The sequence below is a fragment of the Perna viridis genome, chromosome 6, assembly GCF_037379345.1.
Source record: "Perna viridis isolate PV_CMFRI_1.1 ecotype Kerala chromosome 6, ASM3737934v1, whole genome shotgun sequence".
Lineage (NCBI taxonomy): Eukaryota > Metazoa > Mollusca > Bivalvia > Mytilida > Mytilidae > Perna > Perna viridis.
Window position 1 is genome coordinate 1905455 of NC_142450.1, and position 13765 is coordinate 1919219.

Here is a 13765-nt window from a genome sequence, read left to right on the forward strand (position 1 = left end):
TTGTTATGGTCCATCAAGTGGTGGAGAGGGAGTTGCAGATATGAAATATTTGTATGTAGCCTCCTTCCAGAGTCTATTGCAAGGTCAATATTACACCAATTGAATTCCTTTAATAATTCTGAGAAATAAAGTCAATCATGTATAGAAAATTGCTGCCAATTTTCAGACATCAATCAGTGGGGTAAGTTGGTGTTGAAGATAGGCCCAAAGAGAAATACAAGAGAAACTGTGTATTGACCACCTAGTACCAACCACCTCGTAGATTCAAAGTCCTAAAATAATTTAACAGGGAAACGGTATATCGAGCCCGAAACCGAGCTAAACTTCCCCGATGAGTACAATATAAATGTATTGAAGAATTCAAAATAATGAAATAAAAGTTCTACTTTCAAACATCGAAGAATATTAGTTTAAAAATAAATATTTTACGATATAACATTCCCAATCTTTGTGACTGTTCTTAATTGTCTTCAAGAAAATCACTAGATCAGATTTTGCACTCTTTAATTGAGGTTGTTTTTATATCTTATTACCCTCACTTCCCGAAAAAGGATAACTTACATACCCATTACCCATTTGGCACACATCTTTGATACTTGAAAGTAAAATTACTATCTCAAAGTTTTGAATATTTCAATACATTTTTGTTGTACTCAAAGGCAAAATCTAAGAAATTAATCTCGAAAGATATCGACAGTAATTATTATAAGTTCGGGGTAGTTAATCTCTAAATCCCCTTTTTTTGATATCCTTTTTGATGAAAAAGCATTTGGAAATTACTTATGGCAAAAACCATGAAAGTCATAATAACTCAGAATAGGTATTGAATTACACTTACTATGAGGTCCTGGTGGTGGCGATGGCGGGGGAGGATGAGGTGTAGTAGGTCTTGGTGGATAAGAACCTGTATAAAAATGGTGAGCGTGTCACAAATATACACTTGTAATATTCTGTTAACAACCGTTTTATTTACAATATTAAGTGTTTGTTAGTGAGTTTGATTACTACGTGTCTAGTTTTATTGTTTTATTGTGGAAGTTTATCCTCATTAGAAATGATTTAGTGTTTTGTGTGATATCTTGCTTTCCATTTCTCTCGTTTTAACCATGTTCTTGAAAAAAATGATGTTGAATTTTGAATAGTCATTCTCTTTTGATGCTATAGAATTTTATTGTGGCACTACATTTATCAATCTCCAATGTAGAGATCTATTCTTTTTAAAAACCCTTGTGATTTTCCTTTACTACACGCAGCACTGAACTCCTTCTGCTAATGGACATTGATAAAAAACATAGAAACCAGCTTTATAAGAGTAATGTTCATCCCTTGTGAAATGTTTATATCAAATATAAAAGATATGTCGTTAATCGGGAAAAGGTTCAAGAAACAGATGAGATTTTGTTATTTTTTTTAAAAACGTCCTGCTTAAGGAGTCATTTTATTGTTTGTTTGTATTTCAACTTAAATCTTATTAGTCTATTCCTCAGTTTAACGAGCAGAATAATATTAGAGCTTCTGCTGTCATTATTTATTTGTATGTATACTTCATCGAAACAAATTATTCAAAAATATGCTTTATTCAACTTGATTCACATCTTTGGTTTTAAAGTAATACTAAATGGAACTTTCGTCTGCTCATCAATCAAACTATAACTGATAACATTATTTTTGTAATACAAATACTGCTTTGTTCATAACTGTTTCTATCTCAGGTCGGCTAAAATAAAAAAATCCAAACTTAAAAATGTAATACAACGCAATATAGAGCCATTGTGTTGTGTAAACACTTCCAATAATATTAGTCAAAATTATTAAAAGTATTAGTGGTAATTAATGTGAAGTTAGTCTGTGAGAATGTTATTGTTCCAAATATTTTACACCAGCGCAAAACTTTCATTTGTTATTCAAAATTTCTTTTTTTAACCCAATGAAACTATTAATCGTTTTGTTTTTATTGAAATCAGTTAATAACTAGTGTACTTGTTCATTGACTGTGCGTGCAAAAACGGTATTTCTTTCAGTTCATATCACATACATTTGTTTTCATTTTTTAAAGTTTTCTTTAATTTACTAATTGCTGTTGATATTTATCAAACACGGCGCATCCGGATAGTGATATCTTTTAGATTGTCCCATTCATTGATTGTATAGTTTCGTTTTATTGTCTAGATTTAATTGTTTGTACTTACTTGTTGGACAGCAGACAGCGTATTCATCAGTGGGTGAAATGTTACAGGTATAACCTTTAGGACAATCTTTTCGTCCTGGGCCTCTTCCACAAACCACTCCTTTCAATGCTTGACCGAACTTGCACACCTCTGAGAAATATAATGATATTGAATGTCGTAAACCTTTACAATGATATATTGTTCATCACCAGATGTATTATTTAACCATAGTACTTACAATGTGAAATGCAAACAATTTTTTTTTAAATATGTTTACTATTAAAAATCTTTATTTAAACCACTGGTGTCTTATTTTTTAAAGTTTCATTTTATTGTTCTAATGTCGTTGGACATTTGATTTGTTTATTTTTTTGTTTGTTGGAAATGAATGTATCGTTTATGCTTAAATCTTCAGTGTTTCCACCGAAAATATACTGTGTGCAATTATAGGCATTAGTTCTTTACAAATTAACAACAGACTATGGAAATAAAACATGCATCTATACACCACTACATGTACGAGAGCTTTTACGAAACTGAGAGTGTTATAAAAATAAGCTTACGTTGACAACAGGTTACACCATTACACAGGTATCCCTTTGGACAGACCTGAATGTTTGGACGTTTACCACAAAATACTAAGTCTCCATTTTTCTGCAGAGGAAATCCAACATCACATGCTGTTTGAAAAACTATTTAGTTGAAAATATTTTAAGCGTGATTAAAAAGCATTCATGAATAGAAATCCGTTACATAATATACGGAAAAAAAGTTAAGTTACAATCGAAAACATACAAACAAATCAGCATATGCTGCATGTAGTGTAAAGGAATTTACTTTGCCGCTAACCTAAGTTTACACTGCTACTATGCCTAAGTGCCATTCTGTTTAAGGTTCAGGTAATGGTTGGAATATGATAATTCTCAATTTGGTCTTTGGTCTTTTTGTTGCCTAAAAATATTCAATACATCTAGAAAGCAACTGAAAAGCTTTTCTAATTTATCTTGACGTAACTGTGACGTAGATATTTTTAGACTGCTTATTAAAGGAAAAAAAGTGCGGAAAATTAGTGTATCAATATTTTGAAAATGCAAGGTTCACAAAAAACTTAGATTTTTTTTTCTGGAGGTTATCAGGTATAAATACTTGGTTCATACAAAAACAAATATCAGTGTTGTTTCCTTCATGTGACACACCTTATACAAATTTTGCCCGATTCTTAGAAGGATACGTACTTAAGTGTTTATCAAAATACTTACGCGGGGGAGTTACTCCTCCAGTAGGCTAAGAACATACGTGACCACATCCATTTGAGCAACATTTTTGTATCCCTGGACAACTACCATCTCCAGAGCACAATTCAGCACAATGTCCTACAGTACCAGGTGGTAATATTGGACAGAAACCGGGTTTTGTCTCCGAAACAGCATTAGTACAAGTATGTCCACATCCATTAGAGCAACATTTCTGTGTCCCTACACAGTCACCGTCTTTACTGCATTGTTCAACACATGCTCCAGCTCCATTAGGGACGGGGCAAATACCAGGTTTGTTACCGGGTCCTTTTTAATAATATACAATGTAAATGCCGTTTTGAAATGAACATTGTAATTGGTATTTGTAGTGTCATTTGTATTGCGCACATGATCTATATTATAACTATAAAAAATATTTATGAAGGCAATTAATATTTGATAATACAAAAACACTTTTTAAGCTTACTGTGGAATACGGTTTCTTAAATTAGAACCTTTATAAGCATGTACCTACATTAATATATATGGGGGAAAATCTTGCAAGTGTGAAAAAGATCTTGAAAATAAATACCGTTTGGACAACATGCGAAGTATTGATCAGCCGGATGGGCCTCACAGTAGTACCCTTTTGGACACTTATTTGATCCAACAACCATTCCACAAGACAGTGTTTTTGTGGGCTTCCATATTTACATGCTACAAATGTATAAGTGTGAAGTTTAAGGAAAAATTACCCAAAACATTATAATTTGAAAATAGTTTTGAGACTTTGCCATTTTCACTATGACGTTAGAAATATGATGTGTCATTTTTGCATTCTTTATAAAATAAAACTGTATTTTCTGTCACATTACCAGGTAGAATGTAATGTATATCACATTCCTCTCACTACTCAATCAATGTTAATTTTGATAAAACTTGACTTTCATCATTAATATCGAAATATGCTTCTTTGTTCCTCTTTAAAAATAGCATCATTCAATGTTTGTGATAATGAATAAGTGTATACCTACGGTCTTGACAACAAAAACCGGCACTACTACGTCGGTGAAACACACAATATTATCCTGTAGGGCATGATTTACTTCCGGGTCCTAAACCACATGTTATTTCTAGTGGTATTCCTTTTTGACACTCTGAAATGTAGAAGCTAATGTTTGCAAATTCAGAACTTGCATTTGAGTTGTGGTCAAGGCCTAGATGGTAAAAATTGTTAATGATTTTAAATTTGCTTTATTTCACTGTGTATCACTGAATTTCTTCTTTCGTCTTCATCGAATGTGATATTTGGCGATCAGCCTGTCAGGTGTCTCCAATAAAGCAGAGGTCAGTTACTCCAGCGATACAAGCAATCCATGCTCCAAGTTTTTAGAAGAGTGCGGGTTCTCATTTACCCTTCTTTCTATGTGCGTTCTAATTTAATTGATATTAGATCGATGTGTGTGTTGTAATTTTGTCAGCTTGTTATCATTGAATTATGTTATTTTTTATTAAAATCCCGATTTTAGTTCTCTTGATTTCAATGGTTGTTTCTCTTATTCTGACGATTCATTGCCCTATTTTATGAGTAAATATACTCTGATCTTTTATAAGTGACTGTTACCATTGTCCCATCTTTTTTGAAGTTTTAACTCGAATACAACAGTAACACTTATCACTTTTCTGTAATGTGCTAATATACTAAATGGTGTACCTTTTTTAAAAGCAATTACAAAAAAAGCAATCAATAATGTAAAAACTCGATTTGTCAGAAACATAAAAGTGATTTATATTTTATAAATAGCAATTTTCAAAAATGAATAAAGCTAATCTTGATAAAATCTCTTCAAACAAAAGAGTAGAACATGACATTAAGAGACATGAAAAAAATGTTTAAGAGTGGCATTAGTCATTGCTTTTTCAAACGATATGAGCTTATCGATTCCACATGCCAAATATCTGAAGACGATAGAATTATAAAAAAGTTACCTACTTAAAGGTGGCGGTGGTGGTGGTTTGGTCGGTGGTCTTGGTGGGTGTTCACCTGAAACATTGATCGAAACGCCAAGCGCTTAGAATATATGCTTACATCTATCTAAACATATTGAATTTTTTTAACCCTCATTCTTGAAATGCTTCATAAAAAATGCTTTTTTTATACTTATACGTATGTATTGGCCATATTTATCGATCAAGTAAACTCCTGATATAAATGAATCAAATCAATTCATTGATATAAATTTTATCAGACGAAATCTCAATTATTGAGTGTCAAAATACTAACCACATCTCCTTTTACACTGTCGTAAAGTTTTAAAGTTATTCTTGTTTCCTTTGCATCCACCGTAGATAAATTGTTCACATTTGTCGGTCAGAGAGTTATAGAAGAATCTTTGGAACGAACCTCTGCATGGACCAGGAACTTTAGGCAAAAGACAAACTGTAACGACAATAACAGGTGACTTTAAATATATCACGTAACAAATGTGTTCGAAAATGAAACAAAGTTATGCTGAAACATGTTTGTTCAGTTTTAAAAGGTTCCGTGAAAAACGTTAACGCTGCATTGTAATAACATCATGTGTGTTATATTTTAAATATATGTAGAATCAGTATACAATTATTGTATGTTTCTGAACACCATAAGCAATTAATGCACCATTATGTAATTATATGTATTAATTAATATTTCGTTAGTTGAATGCTATATACATTTACACATATCAATCAACGTAATACAATAATATGTAATCATGTTCACTGCTATATCTTAGTATTTTGGAAGCCTTTCTTAGGATATTGTCAAAGAAGAAACTTAAACACGGGCATGTTTACTTTTATTACATTTTGGTAATGCCTGTGGATTCTAATGCCTATGGATGGTCCTTTTGTTTGAGGCAATGGTAATATCGTTTAACCCGAATTTAAGATCATATACGCAATCAATGGTGTTTTTGAAACTCATTCGCATAGCGTGGATAGTGAAGCGTCTCATTGTGAAGGGGAGTATTAGAATTATTTTCCCGCAAATGCACCAATCGCATGAACTCCTAAAGATGGTTTGAATATACCCCATTTACCACAAGCTGCTTTGACTTTGTTACAACTTTTTCGTGATGAGAAATTGTTGTTATTTCCGCTGCATTCATCAGCTTTGAATTTACGACATTTCATCTTGTTCTTATCATAATACCATAGAGATTTCGTTCTAGGTGGGTCAATTTTACAAGAAATCACATATTTCGGTTGATCGCACACTGTAAAGGGAAGAACAATATATTAATAAAACAATAAAGCGATACAAAACAATGCTAATGTATATATATAGCCTAGCTTGCCGAGTGGTCTAGGGCACTGGACTTTGTGCAGGCGGTGTTGCCACAGATCTCACAGCGGTACAAGTTCGAATCCCGCTGAGGGAACAACAAAAAAATTGCATCGCATATTTGGCAGTTCTAACATCGTTGGGAATTTTTCAGACCTTTCTGTATGTTTATATTATCTTCCCTGTATCAATTTGATCCGATGGAGCAGTGTAGTGAATAGAGTCGTCACATTCTGAGACGTTTTATATATATATTAGTTGAAAGAAGCAGTAGTGTGTGTTGAATTATTTACTAGTATTCATATAAGTGGTAGATAAAGTTGTTGAAACACAGCTTTCTTGTTTCCTGAATAAAGTATTTTGCTTGATTTGGTTCTGAAAGTATGTGTAATTTTGATGTAATTTGGCTGATAAGAGCTTGCTGTTTAGTGTAAGTCCTCTATTTAGTTAAGATGTAAGAATCTGTCATTTGTAAAACCAAATGTTTCAGGCAAAGTGCTGAAAGTGTCGTCTCATCAGTGTTTTCCCTCATCCCATATCAATGCTTGAAAAAACAATTTTTTGTCTTTAAATTCCTCGGCTGAAATATTAAATACAAACTTGCACAACATTAGGCAGATACAATGATGTAATCACCAGAGTGCAATAGTCAGCTAACTCTGTGCTCAACAGGTCAAGTCAACTTAGCCCGTGTACAGCACGCAGTCAACTAACCCTGTGCACAGCTCGTACAGTCAACTAATCCCGTGCACAGCACGTCCAAGTCGACTAACCCTGTGCACAGCACATACAGTTAACTCTCCCCGTGCACAGCACGTCCAGTCGACTAACCCCGTGCACAGCACGCTAAGTCAACTAATCCTGTGCACAGCACGTCCAGCCAACTAACCCTGTGCACAGCACATCCACTTAACTAACTCTGTGCATGGCATGTACCATACATGTATGTAACTTGTACAAACCCATATGGAAGTCATGTTTAAAAGATCATTTGGGGTACCTTTCATATATTGATTTGTTACACATAATTACAGTATGCAACAAATGCATTGTATTTTTTCGTAAAAAAAACAATGAAGACTGAATATACTGCTGGTTAAAAACATGTTTTACAGAAAGTATCTGAATTCCAATTTAATAATAATTCTAGAATTAATTAATTTGCTGTTTTCATTCAAATTGCTGCATGAGTTTTTTAGTTACAAAATTTATAATCCAAAAACAGAAGATTACCTCATTTTTTTTAAGGAATAAAGATGGACAAACGGACATCTGTATACCACAATACATTCTGTATTACAAAATGATAAATATGTATAACAAAGTGCCAATTATGGTGGTCAAACCAGAACCTATGTATGACCCTTTGTAAAATTATACCCTGTAGGTGACAAAATGTAACCAAGTTATATAATTAATGACTTGATTATGATTTTGAAAGAAAAATCACATCCTTTCAATGAAATGCAATGATAAAATGTTATACTGCTATATAAACTGCTTTACTGTTATACATTCAACACTGATTAATTATAATTAGCATTGGTCAAGCATGTGTTAAAACAATGGGTGATTTGTAACAGACCCAGTGCATGACCATGATGACAAGTAATTCATACATTCCACAATGATAAATTATGAAAACGTAATCCTGTTATTGACGAGGGTAAAAATTGCAAACCTGATCATTACACAAAACTTTTGCAGCTGTATAAAAAAATTACTAAGTCGATTAGTAAATAGGAAGTAGATGTCAGCGAGGAACCTGAAAAGGGGAAACAATATATGTCATCATGCAAAGGCAATATACAATTTAAGCATTCTCTCCAATAGAAGCTGAGAAATCTGTTACCGAAATTACCATTTATTATGCACAACTTAAAAAATATACAAAGTGGGTATACAGGAAGTACAGTACAGCTCACAGCAGAGTCTGATAAAAGCCAGATATATCTCCAAAATCTGGAATGTCTGGCACAACTCTTAGAAGTTTACCTTTGTTACTTGTAATATACAACTAATTAATCAATTTAAAGACAGTTGTGATATCCCAGGTACAGTACAGCTCGCAGCATAGTCTGATAAATACCTGGCATGCATCATACCTGGCAGTATTTATTGCTTATTTGGCTCCTAATTAACATGACTCCCATCCCCCAGCATCACCTGTATCCAATATACAACAGGAAGTGACTAATTTACTGAACAGGTACATGTACCCACTGGTGGTTTTACCTGTGCAATTAATTATCACACACTGGTGGCTCACCCCAGTATTTCAAAATTAATATAAAGAAAGGATAAGTTTGAAAAACTGTGTTAGAATTTTTTTTTGTTATTTTCATATTTACAAAATTTTAAATATAAAACAGGACATTTTTTTTCTAAATGTTGTTGTAGATTTAATATAAAATTTTGTATTCAAGTAAATATTGTATTTCCTGATTTAAAAAAGCAAATTTTCAATAAACAATCACAGTGTATTGAGCTCCATAATACTATACTGAATTCCTTTGCACATATTTTGGTAACATTTCAATGTCATTAAATCTCTAGTTAAAATTATTTTTTTCAATATTTTATTTTAATTTACTGTTTAATATTTCCATGTATAACTGTGAAACTAATTAACTGTGTGTTCAAACTTCTGACTTGAAAACCTTACGTTTTATTATTATGCCTTTGGGCCTGAATTGTATACACCATAACTAGCCTCATTATATTGTTATATTTGGATGTTAAAATTTAACAAAAATCAAGAAAGGAAATCTTAAACACAGTTACTTATTTTTTATATAACAGATTTAAGATTTTTCTTACCAGTTTTATTGCAATAAATATAACTGTTTAGATTTTAAATATATGATTGAAATAACTAGTTGAATTTGTATGAAAAATTCATATTCTGTACTTTAAATGTAAGACATAAATTCAGGATTTTTGTAATTAATATTAACGACCAGGATGACAGGATGTGGAAAAGGTCATAAAACACAAAGCCTGGCACTGATTACTCAGAATGAACCTGAGGGCAAATTACATGTAAAAAAATTGACATAAGGTGCATCTACTTTATAAATCTATTAATTTATTTGACTTTAATGTGTACCCACTACTTAATTATTTTATATTATTGCATTTTTATTAAAACAAATCTAAATCTGAACTCTTAACTCTTGAGAAGAAAAAAGATTTGCTACACTTCAAGTGTTCAAAATACTAATATTCTTATCGTCAATTTTCTGATATACATGTAAGTAAGTGTAGTCAACTACTTTTATAAAAAAAAATCTTTAAAATCTTTTGCCAAGTCTTAAATCAGTTCACAAATTGCCCATTTAAAAAGCAAAAAATAATACAAGTAAAAAATCTAACACTGATGCATTTGCCTTCATTTACTTGTATTTTTAATTTTGTTATGTGTTTATTGTTTTTTTAAATTTATTCTAGTCTACTTTTTCAATTTTATTTTTAGTACAAATCTGAAAACCAAAATTATGACATTTGTAACTCTTTAACTCGCTTTAAGGAATAATCAGTCTCTTAAATGAAAATATATAGATTTATTCTTATAAGACTAAACATTTCAATTTTGTTGATGCTCTTATTATGCAAAACAATCAAATTAATTACGTCAAGTGTTTTGTGTCATAAAATACTAATCATAACTTAATAATTCACAAAACACCTATTTAACTTTGCTACTTGCACTTGTTCAGGTAAACAGGTAAAATTTACCTGAGATACCAAACCTTACTCTCAATTAATTAATGAATTGTATATTAGAAATAACCGAGATAAACATCTAAGAGTTGTGGCAGGTATGCCAGGTATCGGAGGCATACCTGGCATTTATCAGACTATGCTGCGAGCTGCACATTTCACCTGTTCGCCTGTACAGGTACATGTAGCTACATTTTTTGTATATTAAATAGTCAATTAGTGATTTTTTTTACTTGTCTTCCAATGCAGACAAATGCAGAAAAAGTTAAATGTGAGTTGAACATTTAACAATACAAATGTATTGGTTTTCCAGTTTGTACTCAAATTAGAACAACAAAATAAAAATAACCAAAACTAGAGGCTCTGAAGAGCCTGAATCCTTCACCTTGCAAACTATGCCAAGTCAGTAGGTAAAGATACCATTTTTATCATTTTCATTTAACTCAGAATAATGTTTATATATTGTTGAAACCAATGCAAGTAATCAATTGTCAGGAAAATGGCAACCATTTAAAAATGGTCATAGTAGAACAAAATTTGGCCACACCATTCAACTGCGGATACCATGTTTCCTATGGAAATTAGTGTATCTGTGCAAGTAATAAATTGCCGGAAATAATGGCCACCCACAGCAAATTCAGTCATCATAATCCAACTCAGCACACAAGGTTTCCTCAATAAACCAAATATCATTAAAATCCCTGCAAGTATAAAATTTGGTAAGAAAATGACATCCATTTTGAAAATGGCCGCACTAAAAAATTTATTGCTACTAATCAACTGTGGATATCATTTTTACCTTAAAAATAGCTTTATTATTCATGATTTCATAATAGTCGAGGCAAAAACCAGGAAAAACTACATTCTGAGCTCCCCTATGTTCTATTTTTTTTTAGTAATTATGGCCATGTTATTTATCTAATCACTCTGAAATGAGGATCTTTTCTTTCTAATGTGCTATAAATCCATCCTGCAAGTTTCAAAGAAATCTGTGCAGTAGTTTCTGAGCAGAAAATTTAAAAAAAAAATAAAAGGCAAAAACTGAAAAAATCGTCAAAAATGACACTTTCAGGTGACATAACTCCAACAAGAGTCAATAGTTTTTTCTAAAATTTGCACCAGAATATATCTTGTTATGCTTATTGTTTTCCAATTTACATTAATTATCAATCTGCGATCCTTTTCTAAATAATCTGGAAAAACTGGAAAAATTGTCAAAATGACACTTTCAGGGGCCATAACTCCACAAAAGTCAACAGATTTGTCTTAAATTTGCACCATGGATAGATCTTATTTTTGCTTAATATTTTCCTGATTTACATTAAAAATCAATCTATTATGATTATCTTAATAATTGGCAAAAGTTGGAAAAATTGTCAAAATGACAGCTTCAGAAGCCATAACTCAAAAAAAAAATTCGACATCTTTTACTGAAGTCTAATGAAGATAGGTCTTATTATGCTTTTCATTTTTCCGTTTTATAATAGACATCAATCTACTATCGTTTTCTAAGTTACTGGAAAATATTGGAAAAATCATAAACAATTACCCTTTCATTTTCAAGGGCAATAACTCCCAGAATATGTGACCAATTTTTCTGAAATTGTCAAAAAATGATGCAACTTGTGTCTATATTGTTAATGCAGTTTGAATTGGCAAGGTAGTTGCAATACTTTTTAAATAAATACTAAGTTTTAGGTAAAATTAGCATAAAAAGGGCACTAACTCCATAATCATTATTTTATTTTTAATTATCACAAAACTTTCAGTGGAGATAGATCTCATCAAGGCAAAATGCCTGGGATGCCTCAGATTTCTTCTATCTGTTTCACTTTTAAAGATGTAAGTCAAAACATATGGTCAGACCCCTACATATATGTATGTTCCATGAGTATTTCAGCTACGGACAACTTTTGTGCAAGATACCCTTAGGAACATCATTTAAAAGTTTCATATAATTCCACTCAGTAGTTTCAGAGGAGAAGAGTTTTGAAAAATCGTTAAAGGATGGAGACCACAAAGACGGACGCCAAGTGATGGCAAAAGCTCACAAGGCCTATTAGGCCAGGTGAGCCAATAAAATGTTTATACAGACATATGCATCAGTATAAGTTTAGTGTTGAAGGAATTTTGACAAATCATTTTTCGCCTTCTTACGATGGACAGATGGTGATCTGATAGAAGGGATGCCTAGATTTTAAAGAACTTTTTTGAAAAGACTGATTAACTAAAGTACACTTGTTAACTATGATACACTTGTTAACTGTAGTACACTTGTTAACTTGTATATCTAAAAACTGAAGATGAGTTACACTTTCACTTTTAACATTTTAGGATACTCAGTACAAGCGTAGCAAATGTTTAGACTTGGAGCTTTTTTTTTTATTATAAAAAGCTATATTGTAATTTATGACTGCCTTTTAAGGGTGAGAGGATATGTCAGCCAGTGGATGTTTCGGCCTAGCAGATAGGCTTCGGTCTAGGACTTTTTGGCCTAGGATATTTCGTCCAACAGACATTTCCGCTCAAAATATATAAATTTAGTGCTATTTGCTATTCTTTGCAGATGAAGATTATTTAGTACTTTTTTTATTAATGACTTAAAAACTGCACAAATTTTATTTCATAGTAAACTACTGTTAGAGTTTTAAAACAAAATGCCAAATTTACAAGTTCTTTAATTTACAAGTTCTTTTAAAGAATACTTATCATTCTTAGTGTCAAAACTTAATTGAAAATACAAATAATTTCAAATAATTTTCAGTTTAAAAAGCTGAATTTTTATATAGCCTAGCTGGCCGAGTGGTCTAGGGCGCTGGACTTAATTATTTTCTCCAAACGAAATGGACGAACATAGTGTTTTTGTTATATTTCTTCTTCTTCTTCTTCTTCTTCTTCTTCTTCATATTATTATTATTATAATTTCTTTCTCCACAAAGGATTTCAGAAACGGCCATTTCAGAACGGCCGAATACAATGAAACCAACTTTGTTACAAAAATTGGACACGATCTGCTGTTGTACAATGTCTTATTAAGAAATTCAACATGACCGCCGTTTAAAGAAGAAGGAAAAAAATAGTACGGATAGGAAAAACTCTAAATATTTAATATTTGGTTTAAAGATAGGACACCACAAGAGCTCCTTATCGACCGTATCAAAATTTTTAAAAAATACTCCCTTTCCAAGTTTGCATGTAAAATGTTTTTACAAAACATTGAGCGGTGGAACCTGATTTTCTGAGTTCATGTGGCAGTAGGAACATGCAGTAATAGTGAAATGAAGAAGAATTTTAAGAAGAAACCGAAAAAAATG

General features: G+C 31.9%; 2 protein-coding genes across 2 annotated transcripts; both read right to left on the reverse strand.

The window, feature by feature from the left end:
- Positions 1-1127: 1127 nt before the first annotated feature.
- Positions 1128-3452, reverse strand: LOC148613187 (uncharacterized; the record flags this gene model as incomplete). Its single annotated transcript, XM_088586269.1, has 4 exons — positions 1128-1717; positions 2190-2318; positions 2732-2848; positions 3428-3452. Coding segments are annotated over 4 exons (285 nt in total), but the record flags the coding sequence as incomplete, so codon positions are not given.
- On the reverse strand, positions 3428-4565 carry LOC148613188 (papilin-like). The gene is made up of 3 exons (XM_088586407.1): positions 4438-4565; positions 3996-4120; positions 3428-3730 (listed from the first exon to the last, which is right to left on the reverse strand). Exons 2-3 carry the CDS (start codon positions 4078-4080, stop codon positions 3453-3455), a joined length of 363 nt encoding a protein of 120 aa, XP_088442533.1. The 5' UTR covers positions 4081-4120; positions 4438-4565; the 3' UTR covers positions 3428-3452.
- Positions 4566-13765: the final 9200 nt, after the last annotated feature.